Source organism: Gadus macrocephalus, chromosome 5, assembly GCF_031168955.1.
Source record: "Gadus macrocephalus chromosome 5, ASM3116895v1".
Lineage (NCBI taxonomy): Eukaryota > Metazoa > Chordata > Actinopteri > Gadiformes > Gadidae > Gadus > Gadus macrocephalus.
The window spans coordinates 11538832-11563530 of NC_082386.1; the positions used below are offsets into that span (position 1 = coordinate 11538832).

The 24699-nt window shown below is 47.7% G+C and overlaps 3 protein-coding genes across 6 annotated transcripts in view; all 3 read left to right on the forward strand.

Moving 5' to 3' along the window:
- Positions 1-30: 30 nt before the first annotated feature.
- On the forward strand, positions 31-18935 carry atg2b (autophagy related 2B). Of its 3 annotated transcripts, none has more exons than XM_060052286.1 (43): positions 31-169; positions 731-1134; positions 1234-1396; positions 1529-1681; positions 1777-1879; positions 1985-2147; positions 2524-2703; positions 2844-2943; positions 3029-3193; positions 3312-3463; positions 3625-3736; positions 3814-4057; positions 4692-4851; positions 4962-5054; positions 5138-5326; positions 5943-6216; positions 6390-6498; positions 6594-6795; positions 7168-7310; positions 7665-7822; positions 8202-8380; positions 9074-9224; positions 9333-9535; positions 10389-10469; positions 10588-10694; positions 11208-11300; positions 11556-11626; positions 11719-11795; positions 11911-12081; positions 12234-12366; positions 12488-12687; positions 13178-13407; positions 13502-13622; positions 13735-13926; positions 14030-14131; positions 14281-14359; positions 14484-14691; positions 14789-14858; positions 14943-15025; positions 15200-15321; positions 15702-15856; positions 17046-17195; positions 17626-18935. In XM_060052286.1, exons 2-43 carry the CDS (start codon positions 973-975, stop codon positions 17854-17856), a joined length of 6234 nt encoding a protein of 2077 aa, XP_059908269.1. In that variant the 5' UTR covers positions 31-169; positions 731-972; the 3' UTR covers positions 17857-18935. The 3 variants fall into 3 exon arrangements, with proteins under 3 accessions (XP_059908269.1, XP_059908271.1, XP_059908272.1); XM_060052288.1 differs by lacking the exon at positions 31-169 and adding an exon at positions 176-502; XM_060052289.1 differs by lacking the exon at positions 31-169 and adding an exon at positions 176-385.
- A 147-nt stretch (positions 18936-19082) lies between these two features.
- noxred1 (NADP-dependent oxidoreductase domain containing 1) lies at positions 19083-21048 on the forward strand. The gene is made up of 6 exons (XM_060052302.1): positions 19083-19342; positions 19473-19645; positions 19725-19905; positions 19991-20145; positions 20417-20609; positions 20785-21048. Exons 1-6 carry the CDS (start codon positions 19185-19187, stop codon positions 20945-20947), a joined length of 1023 nt encoding a protein of 340 aa, XP_059908285.1. The 5' UTR covers positions 19083-19184; the 3' UTR covers positions 20948-21048.
- Positions 21049-21158: 110 nt separating this feature from the next.
- Positions 21159-24699, forward strand: part of tmed8 (transmembrane p24 trafficking protein 8) — a 33813-nt gene continuing 30272 nt past the window's right edge. The window contains exons 1-6 of one of the 2 annotated variants that reach the window (XR_009525787.1): positions 21159-21355; positions 21691-21802; positions 21960-22059; positions 22227-22320; positions 22537-22830; positions 23115-23918. Coding sequence is in view for 1 of the 2 variants with exons in the window: in XM_060052303.1 (XP_059908286.1) it covers positions 21693-21802; positions 21960-22059; positions 22227-22320; positions 22537-22830; positions 23115-23332 (816 nt within the window). In the remaining variant the exon portion in view is untranslated. Of the gene's footprint in view, positions 21356-21690; positions 21803-21959; positions 22060-22226; positions 22321-22536; positions 22831-23114; positions 24615-24699 lie in introns of those variants that run through there. The other variant, XM_060052303.1, reaches the window with a different exon arrangement.

Consider the following 24699-nt stretch of genomic DNA (forward strand, 5'->3'; position numbering starts at 1 on the left):
ATCGAGCCGTTTCCGCCATGTTTCGCTGACGTCACGGCCGGTCACAACACGAGCCCTTCTAACGGCGCGCAGCCCACTGGCAGGGAGCCGCCGAAGTGTTTGTAAACAAGTCAAGCAGCAGCAGGCGGGGAGTGAAGCAACACCCCGGCCGAGGCCACCATGACCCACGGTGCGTTATACCGCGACGAGGTGTTGGATGTGTCGCTGTGTCCACTGAACACAGCTGCATTTGTTGTTGTTGCAAAACAACTCGGGAAGTTTTAGGTTAGCGGATTGTTAGCATGGTAGCTCATTGTCGTTAGCATGCTAGGAAACAACAGCCAGTAAACGTTAGCCCAGTGCTGGAGCCTTATGACATCGAGCTAAATATTTGCTGACTGGATAGGTAAGCTAGACGTGCTAGCTTTTAGCTTCGTCCCTGACAAACACAACATACATTTCGGTCAGACACCTTGTTGTGACATCTGTAGCAGACCCTGGACAATGTAACACAGATTGCTAGGTAATTACTATCGTGTCATCTGCTGGATGACACCGGTTGTTGATAATAAGGACTTAGTCCTTCTCTATTTTTCATTGTAGGCCGATTTGTTCATATTGGGAACCTTCATTCCCTTGTATTTGCCCATATGTTGTTTGGCCACAGCTATCTATGACATTTAGCACAATGTCCCTGAATACATGAGGATTCATGCATTCATGTTTTCTTTTGTGTGAATTTCTACCTTAGGTGCAGCATACTGGAGTCGGACCAACTGTCACACATATACCACATTATCAGCACATATTTTAATGTGCCTCTAACCGTGAAGAATGGAAGATGTTTGAATTCCTCATTAACTGACTTCCATAAATCAACGGGATGACATCTTATTTTAATCCACGATAAACAAAGTTTCTCTCTTTGCGTCATCGTCTGCAACTCAGGAGTCACGGGTCTGTTTCATTTGTTGGTACAGAAAGTTTGTCAAGATGCCGTGGCCCTTTTCAGAGTCCATTAAAAAGCGGGCTTGCAGATATCTTCTGCATCGATATCTTGGCAACTTTCTCCAGGAGAAGCTGAGCCTGGATCAGCTTAGCTTGGACCTCTATCTGGGCACTGGGACGCTCGCACAAGTCCCCTTGGACAAATGGGTAAGGGTTCTCTTCAAAATAATAAAATGAATAAAGAGAAATTAACTGAGTATTACACATGCATTGGACATGTATAACCACTTTCCTTCTGCCTCTCAGTCCCTGAATGAGCTGCTCGAAACGGCAGACGCCCCTGTGGAGGTTATAGAAGGCTTCATCCAGACCATCTCGCTCACAGTGCCATGGGCTGCTCTGCTGCAGGAGAACTGTGCTCTGGAGGTCAGAGGCCTGGAGATGGTGTTCAGACCCAGGCCAAGAATGGGTATGGGCGCTGTACTACAGATGCCTTCCTAAATTCCTGCTAATAATCCCTTACATTATTGTGTATTAAGTAGGCTAGATATGGTTGAATTAATGGGATCCTGATTTCTGTCCTATATCTGCTGTGTTCCAGGTACTGGTCTGGAACCCATGTACTGGTCTAGTTTCATGACCAGCAGTATGCAGCTCGCCAAGGAGTGTCTGAGCCAGAGGCTAACCGATGACATAGGGGAGAGCTTCCAGCCCTTTGAAGGGTTGGAGAAGTTTGCAGAAACCATAGAAACAGGTATACAGTAGTTTGTCTACATTAAAAGGTAACACTATAAACACATGTTATCCAACATTGTTGTACATTTAATGAGTACACATTTGTCTCTTCAGTTCTCAGAAGGGTCAAGGTGACATTTCTGGATACAATCCTCAGAATTGAGCACGTGCCTGATAATTCCAAGACCGGTATTGCTCTTGAGATTCGGATCAACAAGTAAGTTCTAAAATGTATTTTATAAAAAGTGTATCTATTGTTCATGCATTTTTGGAATGTTTCCTCCCACCTCCTGGCCCACAACTTTCATCCTTTTTCTGTTAGGATTGTTTACTGCGACGAAACAGATGAGGACAGCTCCAGCGTGGACGTACACCAGCCCACCACGTTCGCTCGTAAAAACTTTCAGATGGAAGGCGTCACGGTTTTCTGGGATGAGTTCTCCGAGGCCTCCAGAGCTGGGCTCAAGTCCTCGCCTCCCCCTGCTGTGAGTGCTGCTGTAGGGCGCCATCACAATGCGGTCTATTTTAGGAACAAACCTATTTATAATCGACTTTCATCCCAATGTTGTCTTTGTTGGGGATAAACCAATCTAGGGTGTCCCGTCTTCTTCCATTAGGCCATCAGTTAATGATAATTATTAGGTATTTGTTCCATTAGTCGATATCGTTTTATATCACATTTTAATGGATATGCCAACAGGTGTGATTGTGATTAGCCATTACAAGCCGTTGAAAATCTGGACTCTCATCTCTTGGAACTCTTACTGACTGAAATGTCAAGACAATTATTTCCCAATGCTATTGTATAATTCATTTTATTTTATTTGACTATATAAACCATGTCCCCCTCTTTCCCTACAGGAGATGGAGGCCAAGCTCTCGCCCAGTTGGAATCCAAGAATAATATGCGAGCCTCATCCGCAGTTCACAGAGCCTGTGGCTTCTGCCGCGGCCTTCGAACCCATACAGATTGGGTGCCTTGGTGGTAAAACCGAGCTGTCTCTCACGCTGAAGCACAACCTAGCCTTGCCTGGAGCAAAGGTATGTTTGAGTTAAAACAACCTAATTTCCCTTTCCATTACTCAATGAGCCAAAGGGATGTCTTTGTTATGATTTCCTATGTTGTACGTGCACTTTTGGCCCTCCGTCAGCCCCTTTCTGATACCATCTGTGCTCCTCAGTTGGACGTCGATGGACACATCGACTCTGTCATCGTTCTGCTGTCCCCGCGCCAAGTCCATCTTCTCCTGGACATGGTTGGAGCTTTCTCAGGGGGGGGAGGTAAGATTTGGTCCAGCCTCGGTCGCTTCCCGATAACGACTATTGATGATCAGTGACTTCAATGCACCGTCCTTCCTGTGTGAAGGAGCTCAGGAATGGTCCAAGGACAGGAAGAGTCGGCCAATACAGCAGGAGGATGAGTACCGCCTGCACATGGAGCTCAACCGCTGTCTGAAGAAGGACACGGACCTCCCCGGCGGGGACCCCGACCTCTTCCAGAGCCACGCCACACGAGCCACGTCCAGCCGAGGTTGGGCCACGACATAACCCCAGTTCTGGTGTCCATACAGAGCTTTCTCTGCTCAACTGATAACCCTTCTTTATTTGTATCTATTGCTTCTCTGTCCTTGAACTGGTGGTTTGCACAGAGGATGTGTTCTTCTCAATGGCTGACATGGACATGTCCCACAGCCTGTCGTCCCTTCCCCCGCTTGGGGAGCCGCCCACAGTGGACCTGGACCTCTCACTCAACAGCAACTACTCCGGCTCCCCTGGAGTGTCTCCCTCTGGCACTGCCCATGTAGGTGCACCGTGCTATAAGATGGCTTACTTTGGTCCAATATGGACTGTAGCATTAGGAGCATTTAAATGCATAACCTAGCGTTTTTTTATTTTGTATTCAAGTTTAGTGTCTAGGTATAAAGAACTTGACTTGACGTGAGCATGTGTCCTTCCTCGCAGGCTATCTGGGATGATTACCCAGAGGTGCCACGGCAACGAGAGAAGCTGACCAATCCGACACCATTCCACGTGCGGGATTCACAACTGCCACAAAAAATACAGAGACAGACGTGTACGTGGATAAAAAAAAAAGAAGATGATTGGCAAATGTTGAAAACTGCATGGGTTTATTGTCTGTTGTATTTTCAGCTCATCCCTCCAAAACGCACTGTGACGAGTCGAGGCCAGAACTGGTGTTTAAACTGGTGCTCGGGAGCATGGCCGTGGTGGTCCTCCACATCGACCCCCTACCCCCACCCAACGCTTCACCCAGCCCCCTCGGCCCGATCGCCACAGACTTCTTCAGCCTGGTGGGGCCGGGCCGCCTCCAGCCCGCTGCCTTTGTCCGCTCTCGGACCACATTCGACCAAGCATGTCCCCATGACCACCTCAGGTACTTTGGTTATAGTTTCTGCTGCTCTTTCCTTGGTCTGCTTTTGATGGGCCATGTTCCGAAACCGATAATGGTATCAGAAATCCTTCCGATACTGCCTAGAATGCAGTATTGGGTATCGGCAAGTCTATGCGCCGCTCCGATTCTAGCTAATTTACTAGACAGGCCAAGAACATCACTAAAACACTACAGTGTAATGCTGCGTTCATTTAATGGTCAGAGGTGGAAAGTCGGAATGGGACACGAGTCATCTCCAACCCAAGTGTGTTTGAGCTACCAAGTCGGAGCAACATGGACGCTTAAGTACAAGAATACAAATGTATTATAATAATTATAGATTATTGTAGACAGTAAGTGAACCGACGATACATTGCTGTCATCGTAAGAGAACGAATCAATGAGAACAAGTGCTATTAGTAGTTGCAATGCTAGATGCTATATCGGTAAAAACTCAGTATCGACCAATACTGAAGTTCAGGAATCGGAATCGGTATCGGGAAGGAAAAAAATGTATCGGAACATTTCTACTAACAACCTTGTCGTTTTGGCCAACCTCATAGGGCGTCTGTATCGCTTTGAACAGGTGATTGGGTGTGAAGCTTTCTGTGTGGCTGAATTGGCTCCATCTCCGTAGGTTTGTAGGCCAGGGGCTGAAGATCAACTATGAGCACTGTCAGGGTTCCAGCCTGCGCACCTTCTCCACCGACGTGTCTCTGGACCAGATGGAGCTGCTGGAGTGTCTCTTCTCCTCCGAAGGGCGCGTGGGCCCGCACAGAAAGGCTCAATACACCGAGGTGAGACTGTAACACTCAGTTTGAATCAACGCTTTGTAGTGGTCGCAGTGTTGCACCCGGCATGACCTGTTAAGAGTTTTATCTCACGCCTGTCACTGTCGCCGCCTCAGCTCCTGACATTTGACACCACGGCTAATGCCGACGCATCATCCGCACCCTGCCTTCACCTGCTGTACAAACTGGCGGAGCGCAGAGGCCCTCAGGTAAACGCCAGTGAACAATAGTGAAAACACAAAGTCTGTGCCACAGCCTAGCCCTGGATCCTATGAGTGTGTTTTCCCTCCAGGGCGGGCAGGTGCGTCTGAGTACCATCCCCAGGAAGGCTGACCTCCAGCTGGAGCTGGGCTCGGCCCGCTTCGAGCTAGACATCAGCATCGTGGACCGCCTAAACTCCCTGCTGCAGCCCCAGAAGCTTGCCACCACGGAGATGATGGCCTCCCACATGTACACCTCCTACAACAAACACGTCAGCCTGGTGAGGAACCTCTCTGCACGCCACATACCGTGCAGTTTCACATCTAGATTTGGGGAAAGGGGAAGTACCTTTTATAGTTCTGAGATGCTCTGATAAGATCAGGCGTTTGCAGCTGATGTGCGAGTGTTAATTTAGACAAACACCCTCGTCAACTGGAACCTTTATGATGGTCTTTTTTTGCTTGACCTTTAACCATGTTGTCTCATGACCCTGCGGTCTTCGGTGAGGGTTTCAGTTCGAATGACTATTGTTTTGAACAGTATCACCGTTGCATTATATCTTTATTTTTTTATACCTGATGGAAGTATGATTTCTTTCCTTACGGGAGTTTTGTACTTTGTTAATGCATCATTTTTTTTTTTTCTGTAGTGTTAAGATCTTTTTTTTTATTTTTTTATATACATTGGCAGTCAAGACGGGGCCCTATTGTTGCTAAGGCGACCGCCTTTACCATACAGTGCTGGGGGAAACACTGCAATCATACTACAATCAATGAATGATCAATGCTTTGTCGTGCTGACATGTAATGGCCTAACTGCTACAGCCTGTAGCCTCTAGGGTCCTGTGTAGTGGGTGGGTATGCAGAGACCTAACATACTCTTCATGAACTCCACAGCACAAGGCCTTCGCGGAGGTGTTCCTGGAGGACATCCGCGCCCCCACCCACTGCTACGTCACCCTGAGCATCCACGCCCCCGTGATGCGCCTGGCCGTCCGCTTCCCCATCCCAGACCTGCGCTCGGACCAGGAGCGGGGCCCCTGGTTCAAGAAGTCCCTGCAGAAGGAGGTCCTGTACCTGGACCTGGAGGACCTAGAGCTGAAGACAGAGTTCATGGGGGGCAGCTCCCCCGACCAGACCAAGATGGAGCTCATCTTCCGGGAGCTCACCGGTACAGGACCACAAAAGCGTGTGCGCGCGTGTGTGTGTGTGTGTGTGTGTGTGTGTGTGTGTGTGTGTGTGTGTGTGTGTGTGTGTGTGTGTGTGTGTGTGTGTGTGTGTGTGTGTGTGGGGGGGGGGAAACCTTGAAACCTAAAACCACCTCTCATCGTCTCCTCCACCCAGGGCGGTTCCAGGAGGAACCGGACCAGGCCACCACCCGGTTCCTCCGAGTGTCCCACACTATGGACGGAGACATGGCGACGTCTGAGAGCGGCAAATTCGATTGGCCCAGGTGAGCACAACAGACCCATTCGAGCCGATAACCAATCTGAGGATCTTAATGCCGGGGCGGTCCATGATGATGACGGGGGGTCACCGTCTCGGTAGGGTGGTGCTGAAGGTGAACCCCATGGCGGTCCACTCCATCCTGGAGCGTGTGACCGCTGAGGACGACGAGGGCCCCGGGGACCACTCCCCCGAGGAGGAGGAGGAGGAGGGGGCGGCCCACTCGCTGAAGGACGTGTGTGACTTTGGGAAACCGGAGCCGTCGCCCTTCTCGTCGCGGAGGGTCATGTACGAGAACGAGGAGGTGGGTGCTACACCGAAGAGGAGGATGTTATTTCAATCATTCTCATATGAACATTTAAAGGAACAGGGCGCCTTTGTATAGCTCTACATGAAAAAACAAAAGACGGATCACTTGAATTTAGGGCTTTTTTTTTTATTTCAGCTCTTGGTGTGATTGTGCCGAATTGTTGAGTTTTAATAGTAGCATAAGGCTACGGTTTACTGTAATAAATGTCAAGAAACAATGTAGCATGGACTATCTGTAATCTAAAGCAGCCATACAAAATTTTATTCAAATTCAAGACAACTTTATTAATCCCACTGGGGACAATCAAGAGTTTCAAGAGTGCACCAAGGATTTCTAACTCTGCGCGTCCCATTGTGTTATCTTCAGATGGTCATTCCTGGTGACATCGCCGAGATGACCGAGTTCCAGGATAAGACCATGAACAACTCCCGCTTCATCCTGGAGCTGAGCCTCCCCAATGTGCAGCTGGCGCTGCCCAGCAAGGCCTTCTACGAGAAACTGCACAACAGGTACCAGACACACCAAGCTGGCAAGCGTTCAGACCAGAGAAAAAAATATATTTTTATTTTTGCTGGCTCATTTAGAATTTCGCTGTGCATGCAGAGCCTGCATGTCACTTCCTAGCAACAAACAGTGTATCCAAGAACACTAAAATCAGAGAAATTATGAGTGGGTTATATCGGATAGATTTCTCTTGGAGTTGAATCATCAATCCATTTTAATACCGCATGTCATATCGCAGATGCGCGTATCGCGATTTCGATATGAAAACGATACATGGCGCAGCCCTAATTCAGATCCACGTTGCTCGTTCGCCCTTTCCCTCCGCCGTGTGTTGACTGACATTGAACGGCTGGTTCCAGGATCAACAACGACCTGCTGCTGTGGGAGCCCACCGCGCCGTCCCCGGTGGAGACGGTGGAGAACATGCCCTACGGGGTGGGACTCTCGGTGGCCAGTCAGCTCATCACCACCTACGCTAAGGACAGCTTCAGCCAGTTCCGCTCCACTGGCACAGAGGGTAACACAAGTCCACCATGATGCTTGTCCCAAAGAATATGACCGTTTGATAAAGTTATAAACCGCAGTATCTTCTCATCTAGAATGACGTGTTGAAAATGAATGTTGGTTTGCTTAAGAAGCCAGATAATGTCATGTTTTATGTAATTGGGCCTTTTAGTATTGCTGAATCAAACCTACTTTGGCTGATTGTTTCTGAATCTATTTCAGGATTATTTTATTTCATTATATCTCGTCTCATAATATGATGTCATATAATGCTTTTGGCTCAGTTTGGGAAAAAACAACAACATTGCAATTGCTCTTCGAATGCACACCTCTACCTACGATATCGTGAAGTCCCCTGAAGACGCTGCCCTCTGTCTGTTCCGCGCTCCCAGACGACACCAGCGGCTCCGAGGAGGACAACCCCCAGTACTACTCTCCGGCGGCGGACCTCCACCCCAGGTCCCGCAGGATGAGGAGCAGGTCCCAGGCCCAGACCAAGACCTCCCAGAGCCTGTTCTCCGTGGTCCTGAGCGTCAACCACGGCCTGGTGTCCATTCACACCGATGCCAAGGTGAGCCCAGAGTAGGGCTTGGACTTTTGCCCAAAAATCGTATTCGAAGTTTGTTTGTTTATTATTCAAATATTTATTAACAATATTTTGCCCATTAAATGCCTTCAGTAAGACCTGGATTGAGCTCGCAAGGTTTGTTTACCGCGTGGCTATGGTTACCTGTCTTGCGTGTTTCAACGGTTTATTAGGTTTCTAATAAATCGCTGTCTAATCAATACTTCATTCACTGCCTCTTCCGTAGTCATTACAATATTATGAATAGACTGCGTCGGGTTCTCCGACGTCTCTCCCTCTTGGCCTGCCCATAACCGGTTCGAATATTAAGAACTGCCTAATATTCAAATTATATTCGAATGACGAAGTTCGGAGTCAAAGCCCTAGCCCAGAGGAGCAGACACTCGACGGTTCTTACTGTGCATTTACAGCAAAAGAGGTGTGAATATTCGCACTGCCTGCTGGCGCCAACTCAAAACCTTCACCACTACGCGTCTTTACTTTCTGGGAAAGTACGTTTTCAGGATTCATAATATCATCCGGAATTTTGCTTCTAAACGCTTCTTTGCCTTGACTTTGTAAGGATGCGCGCCATGCCTTAATTTTTTTGCGGGAAAGCACCTTTAACCTTTCAAACGCGGCCGAGTCACTATCACGATTTATTGATTACTAATTCAACTTGTTTTTTTGGCTTTCCAGAGAGAGGACAAGACTTTGCTGAAAAACAAACACGGGGAGTTCTGGCTCGAGGTGAAGAACGCCACGCTGTTCACCGTGGCACAGTACGAGGGCTACAAAGACCAGCACTACATCTGCTTCCACACCAGCAACATCTGCATGTATCACCAAGGTAACCACCCAAGCACACAGCAGACACCCTACTCCCTCCATCCAAAACATGGTCGGCCTGTGCTGCGGATCCTTCTCACTAACATCGTGATGACGGTGACCTTCCCAGGACTCGTGGATACAGTCTCCCCCGGCACGGAGGTCAATCTGCCCTGCAGGACTCGCCCCCATTGGTTGGAGCCGGGCATCTACCAAACGGAGACAATCCCCGACCGGTCGTCCACGGCATCAGAGGGCATGGGCCTGGAGGCACACAGCATGCTCTCTGTAGCCATCAAGATCTCAGCCCAGAACACAGAGCGCACTGTGAAGGTACGCTCCGGGGCTGAATAAGAAACACTGGGAACACAATGAACGGCTTTAGATGGGCCCAGAGGGGGATTCTCTAGTCCAGCGATTCGTCTAGATTTCAATGTGGTTTTTAGACTTGGTGTTCTTTTAAAAGGCCTCCTAATTTCCCACAATGCAAACGTATGCTTAGTTGAGGACAGTTGCAAATGTCTCCACATATTTCCTTAAAGCCTGGATCAGCAAAGTTTAAACTTCCCAGGAAAAGTCAGGCAAGATATCTGTATCAGTTATCAGTTATCAATTATCATTGTACACAGAACGCTCGTGACGGAAAATTTGGGGAAAAATGTGACCTCAATTTTTGGCCATTTAGCTTTAACAGAAACACAGCAGAACAATCCAGCCCCAGTTCCATTGGAATACCACGTCAGGAAACCTTGACATGCCTGAACAATTAGCGCACATTTCATCCTGGTAACTTGGTGTGTATTCTCTACTGGACTTAACTTCCCCTACCTGTTGCATACAATGTGGTTTTGTTGGTTACTAGGGTTCTCGGCCAGTCTGGGTCTTAAGTCCAAGGCTGATTCTGTGTTAATTTTATTCTGCCCTCCTTCCGACTACAATGTGATTATAGCAGGGCAGTTTTTAAGCGCTGCAGTGTTTTTCCAAACTATTTGTGTACCTTGCTCACACTCTATCATGACAAATAACTTGAACACTGCTATGGATCTGAAACCTCAGACTATGTTGTCACAGAATTTCTGGTTAACCCCTTGAATCCCAGTGGAGTTTGTGAGGGGCTTAATACTTGCATGATGAAGTGGTTTGGCCCAAACTAACTTTAGCCTTTTCTCCTCGCTGTGTTCGGCAGGAGCTCCTGGTAGCCGTGGGAGTAAGAGGAGCCACCCTCCAGCATAGAGTGGTCCCACAAAGCCTGGGCTGGTACGACCAGGTAGGATCTCAAACTGTCAGAAGATCCCATCATTGATCAGTAGGGTTTTAAAGCTTTTTAGGGGGACCATTCATGCCGATGGATCTCTAATTGTACGTTTTTCACTCCCACGCATTAGATCGTGGACTTCCTGAATGTCTCTGACGAGCCGGTGTTGGGCTACACCCCCCCCACCTCGGTCACCACGCTGCATCTACACCTGTGGAGCTGCTCTTTAGACTACAGGTGGCCATTCAAAGCTGTTCCGTTGATCAAGGTGTATGACAATAGTGCATCGTTGTCATGGCAGTTAGTAAAAAAAGACCAGGCCTTTAATCTGTGGTAACTAGACAAGCCTCTCTATGAGGAAGGTGTTTTGCTCCCCCCTACCTCCTGAGTATGCTGTAGAGATCGTCAACCTAAAGCCATATGAGCCAATGCAATAGCTATGCTATGGTACAGGGGAAACTTCCTGCATAGCATTACAAATGGAAGCTGTATCTTATAGATACTAAGATAAGATAAGTTGTAAAACAACAATATGAAAAAGAGGGAAGTCTGTGGTTTATGGAGTCATAAATAACATACTGGTGATGATGAGGTCATACGGGCCCCTCGCCCCCCCTGCCTCTGGTCATATGTAGGTCACATGATACATTACCGTGTGGGAGGCTTGGATGGTGGGTGACTCATTAACTAGACGTTGGGGCCCCAACATGAGTGACTGTGACCTGATACATGCTCTGCTTTGGCCCCCAGACCGCTGTACCTGCCCCTGAGGTCCCTGCTGGTCATAGAGACGTTCAGCGTGTCCAGCAGCGTCTCTCTGGATCTGTCCTCGTCCACGCTCAGGTAGAGGCCTCCCTTCATCCAGGGGACCTGTTGAAAGCCCTTATCCCAGAAGTAACTTCCGTCTGACGTGTATGACGGGATGTGTAATCCAGTTTAAAACGTTGATTGCAAAAGGTTAAACATACAATGTGCTCACGGGCCTAAGGAAGCTCTCTACCCGACTCTACATCACCTGTTGGAGATCAAAATCCTGTTATATACAATAATACAGTGTTTATTGTATATAAACAAGTTGTGATCGTTGATTATTTTCAGGATCATCCTGGATGAAGCAACTCTATTCCTCTCCGACAAGAGCAATGCTGTTTCTGTTAATCTCCTGCGAGGTAAATCCTTTTTTCACTTGGGTCCAAGTCTTGCTGGGGTTTACAATGTGTCCAGCACTAGTGATTTGCCTCTTCTCCCTTGTGTGTTCCAGACTATGTGCAAGTGGTGGACATGGGGACGTTGGAGTTGAGGATTACCGCCGTCAAACCCGGAGCCAACAGAGAACTGGTACGTGGAACTGGTATCTCTTCGGTTGGATGGTTATGTTTTAAGCTAGTGGTGGTTTGCTGATACTAATGCCATCATGTCATGTTCTGTTCATAATCTCTCGCTGGGAGAGCAGTCTGAGCCCAGGTTTGAGCTGCGATGCTCCAGTGATGTCATCCACATCCGGACGTGCTCCGACTCCTGCGCCGCCCTCATGAACCTCATTCAGTATGTGGCCAGCTATGGAGACCTGCTTCCCCCTACTGGCCAGGACGCCAGGACCTTCAGCGCCCCCCAGAGGCCAAAGGTCGATAAGACACAATAACACTTTAATTCCACAACAGAGACATTCAGACCAGTCGTCCAGTGTGTCGATATAATGTAGATATTCTATTGGTTGAATGTAAGAACTGTTGGATTAGAATAACCAATTAGTATTTCACATATTGTTTGGAGCAGGCGGAGTTGCCCAGCAGGCCCCCGTCTCTGACCCCGCTGCTCCCCGAGACGGAGCAGCAGATGCTGCAGGACCTGATGAGCGAGGCCATGGAGGAGATGGATGGGCAGCACGCCCAGGGCCTGCAGCACAACGGTGACGGCAGTTCATCACTGGGCACAGAGGCACACACCAGCTCCTTTGGTACCGTGGTTGGTACTAAAACGCTCAGCATCTCTGCTAAACCGTTGTTTGTTTGTTTCCCAATCCCGCACAGGTGTTCACGAGACGTTCCATCAAGACCACGACCCGCCTCGCTCGGACCTCTTCCTGTTTCCCGACGAGAGCGGGAACCCCACCCAAGAGTCGAGCCCCTCCTACCCGGCCCTCCACTCGCCCCTCATCACCCCCGTCCCCAACCCGGCCCAGGAGGCGGACGATTTCTGCATCCTGGACACGCCCGGTTCCAGAGGAGATGTAGGCCCAGCCACTGATCATTAGAACACCTGACTGAGTCATCCCCCGCTCAGCGGCTGATGCTGCAACAGCGTGCTGATTAGCAGCAGCGTGCTGCCACTAGAGATGATCCGAATGATCAAATGTAACGCTGAGTATGTGATGACTTGGCGACATCATAATCCAATCACAGTCAGCCCTGATGGGGGTTTGTTGAAACCGCTTTGCCTGGAATGGCATTTCAGTAATTGCTGGAAAGGTTATTATCATATTATGAGAAAAACCTAATTAACGCTTATTTCTGCCCAGCATTTCAAGGACAAGGGCATGTTTTGTGTTCAGCCCAAGTTTAATCATGCTGTGTTTCCAACCTAGAATTCTGTGTCCTACTGCAGATACTGCTGGTTTCTGTTGTGACATGTCTGTCAAATGATATGATTATTCAAAGTAATTGAGTCCATGGAAACGCAGCATATGATTAATTGTGTGTGTGTGTGTGTGTCCTTCTCAGGACCGGAACCAGGAGCCCATAGTGACCCAGCTGACCCCCAGTCCCATATCGATCAAGGACAACTACTTCAGTCAGCCTTTGGAGGGAACGGGCTCGGGCCGGGGTGCCGTGAATTACCCGGTCCCAGAAGTGCGCTACCTCATCAAGGAGATCTCTGTGATCTGGCACCTGTACGGCGGCAAAGACTTTGGGAACATCACCTTCACGGCCTCTCCCGCCAGGAGTCGCGGGTGAGAGACGGGCACCCAGACACGTCACACGCCCCCACTCGGCGAGGTCGTTCGTGTGGCCAAACCCATTTGTTTTGTGTGTTCTCCGCGGCAGGACCACGCCCTACAGCTCCCCCTGCCAGACGCCGGTCCGACAGGTCCGGCCGGCTGGGGGCCGTCCCGGAGGAGGAAGAGGGAGGAACCCAGACGTCCTGATGGAAATACAGCTCAGCAAGGTAGCGCGACCCCCCCCTAGACACACCCTCCTCGTGGCCCCCCGTCAGTGACAGCCTTCTGCAGATCCGTGGGGATGAATGCGTTAACGGGCTGCGTGCGCCCCCGCCCCAGGTCCGGTTCCAGCACGAGGTCTACCCTCAGGCCCCGGGGGCCCCGGGCTCCACCGCAGACCGGCCCGTGTCCCGGCAGGTGTTCACCGTGCAGGACCTGGAGATCCGAGACCGGCTGGCCACCTCGCAGATGAACAAGTTCCTCTACCTCTACTCCAGCAAGGAGATGCCCCGCAAAGCACACTCCAACATGGTGAGGGCGGCGGCAGGGTCATGATATGACGAAGGCCCGCTGGTGTCACGGTGGCCGGGTGATGTTGGGGCTCTAGGTTCATTGCTCTGTTTTGTTTCCTCAGCTGACCGTCCGAGCGCTGCACATGTGTCCAGAGGCAGGCCAGGCCCCCCAGGAGTGCTGTTTACGGGTTTCCTTGATGCCCCTTCGCCTAAACATCGACCAGGTAACCAACAACCCAGCAGAGTTTGATTTGTACATCAAATGAACATAAAGACCTACCTATTCACGGACCAGGCTTGTCTGAAGGTATTTCAGTACAAATCCCTTTTAAGGAACGACCTTTGCATCGAACACCATTGTTTTTGTCTATAGGATGCCCTGTTCTTCTTGAAGGACTTCTTCAGCAGTCTTGCTGCAGACGTAGAGCTGTTCTCTCCACCCGATCAGGAAGGTAAACCCACTTCAATCCTCTAAGTAACTTTGTGAGGTCTTCGGAAGATCACTGTAAACTTAAGAACTATATACTGTCAATTTCAATCAGAAGTCTTATGTTTCTTTTGATCTTGTGTCCAAAGCGCTCTGTGTCTCCGTGAAGAAACCGGCGGGGCCAGAGATCTCCTGTAGCTTCTCCAAGCACCCCGGTAACAACCAGGACCCGGCCCCCATCATCTCGGTGCCAGCCCAGAGGAGCCTCAGCCTCAACGGGCTGTCCACCTCTGGGAGGGAGGAACCCGACGCTGATGCTGCCTCCTCTTCATTCACAGACCAACCCGTCTTCTTCAGGTGAGGATCTCCAAGGATCTGCATGCGGATGATTTCACTTGGGCCTGATTTTTGTTTATCATACTCTGTATCTATGTTTGGTCTTTTATTCCAACAGGGAGTTTCGTTTCACTTCAGAGGTTCCGATTCGCTTGGATTACCACGGGAAGCATGTCTCGATGGAGCAGGTAAAGGCGCCAGGGGCAGCAACATCATGAGCTCCCCTTCGTGTTAGGTCGTGCCTCTCACTGGAAACTTTTTCCTTGTTGCAGGGAACCTTTGCGGGGATCATCATTGGGTTGACCCAGCTGAACTGCTCCGAGCTGAAACTCAGACGTCTGTGCTATAGACAAGGGTATGTGTGAAATCTGTCAAATAAAATCGGATAGATTAACCTCTGTTAAGATCAATATATCAGCGGCAAAAATGTGCTAAAGATGGTGCAAGTTGGAGATAAGTAGTTTTCAGAATACATTAAAACAGTGTTAGTTAATCAGTGGTATTTCTTTTGTAACGGTCTTCTCTGCAGGCTGTTGGGGGTGGATAAACTCTTCTCATATGCAATAAACGAGTGGTTGAATGACATCAAGAAGAATCAGCTCCCAGGCCTTCTGGGTGGAGTGGGGCCCATCCACTCTCTTGTGCAGCTGGGTAAGGACCGCATGGGTTCCCGATTGTCATCACACGCAAGGGTCACCACCGTTCTCCACAATCCCTCTTTCTAGTAGAAACTTTGGATTCTACATTGGATTTTGGAAAAGAGACTGTATTTCCTATTAACTTAATTTGTAACTTGTGGTAAAGAGCTGGTTTCTGTACCCTCCTGGGGCTATCAGTGGTGATTACCTGTGGGAAGTGTTTTGTTTCCATTACAGCCAGCATTGCACTGCAGATGCTAGTGTAACGTCCTGCTCCTGGCATTGTAGCGTTGTTTTTGCTCAGGACCTCATATCGATCAAACCTACTGTTTTTTGGTCCTTTAACCCTGGCTGATGAAATCCCCGGTGATCCTAAATGTCGTTTGTGTTCAGTCCAGGGATTCAGAGACCTGGTGTGGCTGCCCATTGAGCAATACCGCAAGGACGGTCGCATCGTGCGCGGGTTCCAGCGCGGCACCGCGTCCTTCGGCACTTCCACCGCCATGGCCGCTCTGGAGCTCACCAACCGTATGGTGCGCACCATCCAGGTACTGCCGCCTGCTGCGCTTCAGAATCAGAGCTACTTTTATCACATCTTATTGTACATAAGTACAAAAATAGTTGGTTTCCTCAACAGTCACAAAGCAGCAACAATACAAGATAAAGTAAATAAAGATAAGTATAAATAAAAATAAGTAGCAGCATCAAAAGATCCCAATGATAAATACTAATAATACAAATAAAATAAAGTAAGTAATAATAAGTAGAGAAACTAAAGCAATGGAATTGAGTAATGAGGTGTAGTAAATTGTAAAATGTAAGTGTAACGTGTTCAACTACATATTTTTGGATAGTTTGCACAGAATTTCTGCACTATAGAATCCACCGTGGCTGGTACCACTGTTGATTCTATAGTGCAGAAATGCTGTGCAAATTACAGAAAAAATATGCAGTTAAATAGGCTGTTGTTGTAGTGTGCGTGGGGTTGGTTTGGGGATAGTGGATTACTCCAGGAGACGGACTGCTTGGAGGAGAAAAAGATCCTGGTGATTCTTAGGGCAGTAACCGTTAGTCAGGTTTCCCTACCAGGAATGGAGCTGGAGCCAGTGTTGTTTTTGGCAGGCATTTTAGATTTAGTTTTAGTCTTAGTCTTTTTGACGAAATGCTTCTTAGTTTTAGTCCCATTTTAGTCATTTCTATCTTTGAAAGTTTTAGTCTAGTTTTAGTCTGACGAAAACTCAAAAGGTTTTAGTCTAGTTTTAGTCCGACGAAAACTCGTCGGACTGTCGCACTCGTCGCACACGGCACACTCGTGTGTGCCGTGTGCGTGCAGGCGCAGCTGCGCGCGAGCGAGGCTTTTAGTGTGTGATGGGGGCGTGACTGTTAGGACAAGCAGCTGGCTCCATTTCTCCATTTCTTTTCCGCATATTATAGTTGGCGGGAAAAAAGCATGTTTTGAAACTTTGTTCGTCCACTCACTAACAATTTAGTCTCGTCTAGTTCTCGTCTGACGAAAATGTCTACATTTTTCGTCACATTTTAGTCTTTATATGGCTTTGGTGACGTTCGTCTTAGTCTCATTTTCGTCATGGAAAAAAGGGGTCTGACGACGTCATTTTCGTTTTCGTCTTGCCTGACGAAAACAACACTGGCTGGAGCCTAAGAGGAGAAGGTCATTGGAAGTCCCCTGTTCAGGAGAGATTGAAACGAGTGTCGTCGGTCTTGTCGTCGGTTTAGGCAGCGGCGGAGACGGCGTACGACATGGTGTCCCCCGTGCCTGATGAGAGGGATCCCAGGAGGATGAAGCGGATTTCTCACTATGGGCTGGCTCACCAGCCCGTAGACCTGAGAGAAGGCGTGGCTAAAGCCTACACGGTCGTCAAAGACGTATGGAAAATGAAACCCCGTGCTTACATTCACATTTACAATTCAGGCCATGGAGCAGACGCTTTTATCCAAAGCTTCTTACAACGGTTACGGTTAAAACACACATCCTCATTCCTCACACACACAGACGACGGAGTCAACCATGCAAGGCGACAGCCAGCTCGCAGGGAGCAGGGGGGGGGGGGGGGGGGGGGGGGGATCGAAATAGCAACCTTCTAGCTCAGGAGGTAGAGCGGGTTGACTTGCAACCTTCCGGTTGCAAGTCAACCCGCTCTACCTCCTGAGCTGGAGCATCCACTCCCCACCAAAACGAGTTCCTTCACAAACACACATCTTCAGCAATGTGATTGAGCGTCAGGTAAAGGCGCCTAGCGGTTGTGGTTTAGACCGAGGTGTGGTGATTAGTGACGCGTGTCCCTGTGTCCTCCAGGGGATCACCGACACGGCGCTGACCATCTACGACACGGCCACGCGGGAGCACGAGCACCGCGGGATGGCGGGGGCGGTGGGCGGGGTCCTGAGGCAGCTGCCCCCCGCCGTGGTTAAGCCCCTCATCATGGCCACGGAGGCCACCTCCAACGTCCTGGGGGGGATGAGGAACCAGATCCACCCCGACGCCCGCCAGGAGGAGTCTCAGAAGTGGAGGCAAGGGGAGGAGTAGCTGCTCTGCCTCCTCCTCCTCCTCCTCCTCCTCCCCCTCTCCCGGGCGGGCGGGGCTGAAGATGACCGTTTTTATTGCACAATACGCGCTGCCAGAGACATTTCACATCTAACGACTGTAGACTGCTCGGCACTTTTCAGAATGGACGATTTTGTTGTGTTTTTTTGCCATTTGAAGGGATGAAACGTTAAGGATTGATTAAGTAAACCATCTAGTAAATAGGGATTCATCTCATAGGATATGTGTCACTTTGGTTCCTCGTGATTTGGCTTGTTAGAATACCGCAACATCACCCTCACGGTGCCTTCATAGTGGGTTATCTAATGCAACGTGGAGCAAAAGGGACTTCATGAGGGATGGGATATGTGTGCCGAACAGAGCCTCATATCTTTACATGGAGACGGATCTCTTTCATAACTGGTGGAATGGGCTGGACGGTCCATCGCATCATTAGACACCTGAAGAAGGTTGATTCATTATTGCAACAAACAAGTCATATCCAACATGTGATGTCCTCAGATCCATACAAAGAACAATTGTTTCTTCTTGTATTTCTAATATGTAATAGCTCATGTATATGTCAACAGTAAGGATAGTCACAGCAGTGTGATGTTTCAGGGGATGAATGGTCCCCTCTAGTGGCGGGGCATGTGAACTTGAGCACATTAGTGAGAAATGGGGCAAAAACCTAAAGGTTAAATTATTATTGTGGCGCCTGTGACTACTGCTGGCCAAAGTCAAAATTTCATGCTAGCTGCTTTTCTAATTGAAACGGATTCGAGAATCCCTTTTCATTTTTATTTTAATATTATTATCCTCGTCAGTTTGCCACTCACAATTCTCAATTGTTGATCCAAAACGAAAGCTTACTCTGCATCAGTTGAAGACCTGTACCAAAGTCTTAATATCGTGCTTACTGATTTTTAAGTTGGTTGAAATGTTGAAATTGAACTTTACGCTTTGTGATCCGCAGTCTTTGAACCTGCTCTGTTTCTTGTTGTAAATAAGTGTACAGGTGATTTCTGTTATTTGTATTAAAGGCATGAATGGTTAAATTAAAAACGGACATGACAAATCGATTTGAAGCTTGATTTGAAGTATTGCTAGTTGTTACAAGTTGTATCCCAGTTTAGATCATGTAAGGACTAAACATTTCAGCATAGGGTCTGTTGTCAACAGAACGTATTTTGTTATGTGTGGAGGGGTAGCTAGCAGCAGGTTGTGAAGTCAGGCGTTGCCATGGTGGTAGCCAGCAGTGAAGTCTTTAAAATTGTGATACGTAAGATAGTGTAATAAAAGTTGGTGGATGAACCGGTCATTTCCCGGAGATGGTTGACCTTACTATTGACTTGAACTCGTTTTCTTTTGAATCTTCTCTCGGCGACGACGAGAAAGAACTCGAAGTTATTCGTGCGCGATCTAATCAGCTCACGATATGTGGCTGCGCACATGCTGCGTTTTTATGCAGACTCTCTCATTCACTGAGGTACGTTATCGTTGTACTAAAGGAACGTGATAATACCGTATGGTAAATACATGGAATGCTTATTATGGGTCCAAAAAATCTGCAGGAACCCTGTTGTATTCGTTAGTATTATTTTGCTTTTTCATATCAGAGAGAATGCCAAACGCCATCATGAGTCAGGCGGCAACATGAACGACCTGACGTTACGCGTCGGGATCCTCGGACTAGGACGCATCGGGAAGCAGCTTCTAACATCACTTCTGGAGACCACTGGGATGCATCCTACTCAGATTAACATATCTACTCGAAGACCCGAAAGTTCCGGTGCATAACCCTCCTACCGAATACCAAATAATGGGGACTTTGTCGACATGCTTTTAATGGGTTTCTAACTGTTTTCCAGCGGACTGCTCGCAGAGAGGAGTGGAGTGTTACTTTGACAACATCAGGCTGGCCGCCTGGGCGGACGTGCTGTTCCTGTGCTTCCTGCCCTGCAACCTGGCCTCGGTCGGGGCGGACCTGCGCACGCATCTGCCAAAGCACTGCCTGGTGTACAGCTTCATCACTGCGGTGCCTCCCAAAAGGTACACACACACACACACACACACACACACACACACACACACACACACACTTAATATGGCTCCAACTATTACTTCTCTCTTTCAGATTGGCAAATATTCTCGGGCACAGCTTCATTCTAAAGCCACAGTACGACTTTGTCACTGGAGAGACGACAGATTTGTGGAAGTCTTCATATGGAATCGCCAGTGCTTTAAGAGACCCTGTGATGATAAAAGCATCCTGTCCTGTGGAGATGAGCGGTATGACTCTCGCTAACGACTCACGTGGCCAGTTCTTTCTTGAAGTGTAGACTAGTGTAGTACGTTTAAACAATAGGATCAGTAGTATGGATATTATAATTGGTACTGTTATAATTCTGAGCGGTTTAGTGAGATACATTGTTCAAGAATTAGTTTTTAAGTGATCATTCTGTGAACAGGTCGACGGTGTCACACTTGGTTATATATTATTCCTGAATGTTGAATGTTGTTGCAACCACTTGGTTTGTGATGGCGTGGGAATGTATGATAGGTGGCCTCTCTCTGGACCAGAAGTGGGTTAGTGGAGTACTGTACAGCCTCCTGAACATCTGCACTTCTGCCTGTCTGGCGTCCAGAGACACTCTTGTCCTCATCAACAACCTGTTCCAACTAAACGCTCCCCAGGAATTCACCACACAAAGTTACATCAATTCTGCCCATGCATCGTCTCTTTCCCCTGATGAGTAAGTGGAATCCAATGTTATGCTTCTGACAGGCAATCCAGTGTTGGATACCATAGCCTGCATTGCCTATAACATATATATCTTTCTTAAGGCTGTTGTCAATGTCAACACTGTATTTCAAAGTAAAATGCGCTCATGAAGTATAATAAGCATTCTCATAATTTCTCTTCCCAAGGCCTTTCCCCTGGATTAATTTGATTGATGTCCACATGAAGGACACACCGTTGTCATTATTTATATCAAGAAGTCCAAATATCCCAGCAGCCATCTCAATGGCATACAAATCGACAGCAACGACGGAGAAGCCCCATAGCCCCATGTCAAATTTTCTCTCTTAGAATGTGTGTTTAGTTAAACCAGAACTATCTTTGGTTCAACCAAGTCATGCCTCGGAAGCAATTTAAATAAATTAATTCAATTTCTTTATTATATGTGCTTATTCGTCGTGTCATTATTGGATTAATCACTCAACACAATATAATAAATTGAGTATGTTGACTTTACACTGTCTGTAACGCTACAATAAAATTGACCCGCCGACCGCCTCGACACAGATTCGTGAAATTTCGACAATTTTCGTCAAAACACGGAAGTATGAATAACTGGGGACTGTTTTTACTGCAAAGCATCACCGAGCCGAGCGGAGTCTGCCGCGCCAAACCAGCTACCATTGTTTCCCCATGGACTAAGTTCGATTCCGAATACTACACAACCAAGCCTTAATCTACCACTACCTGTTATATCTGGTGAGTTCAAACGGTGTTTCTGTTCTGTTTTGGCTTCACTAGTACGATTAGAGAACCGCTGCCAGTTCTCCTCTAAGAAGCGGATGTTGTCGAGACTTCCTCATTTTGCCATATGAGGAATAACGCAGTCGTTTTAATGGCAGTGATTTGCATCGTGCACTGTTTACAGTTTAAATTGGTTTGTTGACCATCATGAAGACAGTCGCCAGGGCTAGCGTTGTACTGGCCTGTAGTGGTTGAAACCCAGTGGACGGGAGCACCGCGCCTCGGTGTCTGTGCAGAGGGGCGGGGGTTATGTTCTGAGAGAAGACGGGAGTGTTGATCTTCTCTTCTAGTGATGGAGACCTTAGACACTACATCTGCTCTCCAGTCAAGGCTGTCCTCTCTGTCCGTGTCGTCTTTCCCTGGGATCACCTCGAACCAAGGCGAGGATCGACCAATAGAGAGGTAACCTGTTGCCGCTTGTAAAAATAATTTGCCGACTTATACTTTAAATTATTTGTTCCATACGAACTGTTTCTATGACTGCAAGTGACTTAACCACAAAAAAATACGCTGATTGTATTTAATGCGGTACTCAATTCACAAAGGTTTTCCCTTGCAGTCTCCAGAATACAGATCTTTCACAGAGTTCGGGCAATTCTGTTAGCGATTCCAATATGGATGGCCCTTCTGACGCAACGGATTCCAAAGACAGCATTGATGTAAGTGAATGTTTAATGAATTTAAATAATGAATTACCTTACATAGTCATTTTCAAGGTAGCCAAAATGTTTGTGTGTGTGTGTGTGTGTGGGTGGGTGTGGGTGTGGGTGTGTGTGTGTGACATCTCATCCATTCCACCAACATTATTTCTGTTTGTTTTTTTCAGAGCAGTCATGAGAGTATTCCAGCTGAACAACTGGAGGGTGAGGCTGAAGAGAGCTGTCCCTCTGGGACCTCCGAGCTCTCCAGTGAGATGAAAGGTGGGACCCTGTTGGGTTATGCAACACACTGTTAGCTAAGATTCATCTTGAACACACTCTCAAACAGCCCAATTATAAATAGATCGTCCCTTAATAACTGACGGCATTAAAAAGACGATTCATTGATTTGATTCTTAATCTCGTTAAGGAAGCGACGTTATTCAAATCATTGTTGCTCCCTGTCCGACGTGCCTCCATCTTCCTCTTCGTCTTCAGCCCCGTTACCCACACTGGACCCTGCGGCCACCTGGACCTCCGTCACCATCAAGGAGTTGAAGGCCACGCTGCGGACGGAGAAGGACGGCGTGGTGACGGTGTACCGCGGGGACATCATGACGGTGCACGTGCCCACCGTCCCCGAGAGCAAGCGCGTGTGCTGGGAGTTCGCCACGGACGGCTACGACATCGGCTTCGGCGTGTACTTCGACTTCACGCCGGTCACCACGCGCAACATCACGGTGCACATCAGCGAGTCGAGCGACGACGAGGACGAAGAGGAGGAGGTGGAAGGTACGTTCTGCGGGGGGGAGGTGATAAACATGAAGATATTCATGTTGAATTTTCTAAAGTAAAAGCAATAAGATAGAACGATGCTAGGTTAGGTCGGAAGGAAAGTGATGTGAAGCTAATTTTTGTGCTGGACATGTGCAACTGAGTGATACGATAAGGGGACAGAAACGTGTTTATTTCTGTGATGGGTTCCAGTTATATATCATTTCGATGTCCTATGAAGCATGACTTGGTGATGTGCTATTGTGCTAAGCAGAAGTGGCCCTTGTTTCTCCACACTGCAGGCCCGGTCAGCAGTGGCGATGTGGAAAAGGGTTCCAAAATACTGAACAGCTCGAACTTGGGGGAGATCCTACCGGTCTACCGGCAGGACAGCCACCTGTTGGTGCACGGTGGCAGTCATGAGTTCCCAGGGGAAGGCACTTACCAGCTAAAGTTCGATAACTCCTACTCACTGTGGCGAAACAAAACGCTTTACTATAGAGTATATTACAGTGCCTGAAAATCCAGTTAGTTGTTTTCTAAGAATGTTTGGTTTGAGGGAAAAACAGAAAAAGCTATTATTCCCAAGAACAATCAACTATTTTTCGATTCTACCCTTGTTAAAGTAATAATCAACTATAGGCACATCTATTTTTATCGTTATCTACACGTGCTGTCATATGGCTACATGCAGAGTTTATAAGACCGGATCATTTCAAATGCTAAATTTGCTCCAATGGCTGAAAAGCCTTGCAAAAGTGGTGTGTCCCTTATACACGCACCATGCAATCAAGAGTATACATCAAAAGGTGCATATTATCTCGACAACAGATATCTATGGTAGCATCAGTCAGGGAAGAGGTGTAAGACACTTGCGTGGTGGGGCCAGGTGCTTCAGAATAGCTCAAAGTATATGGGAGATAATTTTTGTTTGTGTATAGGTGCACCATCTTTATTTCCAGCCGGCTTCGTCCACACCGTCACACGTGTTCTCGTGTCAAGACGGAATATAGTTGTGTTGTTGTTTTTTTTTACTTCCATGTAACCCAATCATGTGCTTGTTCAACATGTAATGTTGTTTAAATAGTGTGTGGCTTGAGCCAGGTGTTTTGTGTGTGTGTGTGTGTGTGTGTGTGTGTGTGTGTGTGTGTGTGTGTGTGTGTGTGTGTGTGTGTGTGTGTGTGTGTGTGTGTGTGTGTGTGTGTGTGTGTGTGTGTGTGTGTGTGTGTGTCATAGTCGTGTCCCTGCAGGAGTGGAAGCTCCAAGTCTGTTAGGCTAGTGAATGTAAAGTAGCAAGTTCAATTAGTCATCCATAGTGGTTAACAGTCTGGTTTTATGATTAAAATAAAAAGCCATCCCTTATCTCAAAAAGCTCTCCTCATATAGATTCAATATTTATATTTGACCTGTTCACGTTTGGCTTGTGTGTTTTGAGGTAGGGAGCTCATGTGAGAGCAAAACACAGGAGAGTTGTTATTCCATAGAGACCATATGCGGCTTTTCAGGCACAGGTCTATGTAAATTCTGGTGGCTACAGGTTGGTTTTAGCGCAGACGCTTTGTATTAGGAATACACGATAAGAACAACCTGCCGTCTCCTTCTATGTCAATGTGTTCTTTACATCCATGGTTTTACCTCACGCAATTGTGCTGTGCATGCATGTTTCCAAAGATATAATGGGGTTTGCTGCTGCTGAAGTATACAACTGAATGCGATTAAATTAAATCTTCCTGCGTTTGCTTTACTGTATTTTATTTCAGAAATTTGTATTCTATAATAAAGATGGAACATTGTGTGTATGATATGCTTTCTGTATGATCATTGATTTTATGCCACACTTTGACAAGTTTATATAGTTAATATTTAATAATACAAGCCTAACTATTG

Coding starts and splice junctions, on each gene's coding strand:
- atg2b (XM_060052286.1), top strand. CDS start 973: ATGCCGTGGCCCTTTTCAGAGTCCATTAAAAAGCGGGCTTGCAGATAT. Junction 2,704..2,843: donor TAGCCTTGCCTGGAGCAAAG/GTATGTTTGAGT, acceptor TGTGCTCCTCAG/TTGGACGTCGATGGACACAT. Junction 12,082..12,233: donor GCGCCCCCCAGAGGCCAAAG/GTCGATAAGACA, acceptor TGTTTGGAGCAG/GCGGAGTTGCCCAGCAGGCC.
- noxred1 (XM_060052302.1), top strand. CDS start 19,185: ATGGTTGACCTTACTATTGACTTGAACTCGTTTTCTTTTGAATCTTCT. Junction 20,146..20,416: donor CTGTCCTGTGGAGATGAGCG/GTATGACTCTCG, acceptor AATGTATGATAG/GTGGCCTCTCTCTGGACCAG. Junction 20,610..20,784: donor TCGTCTCTTTCCCCTGATGA/GTAAGTGGAATC, acceptor TCTCTTCCCAAG/GCCTTTCCCCTGGATTAATT.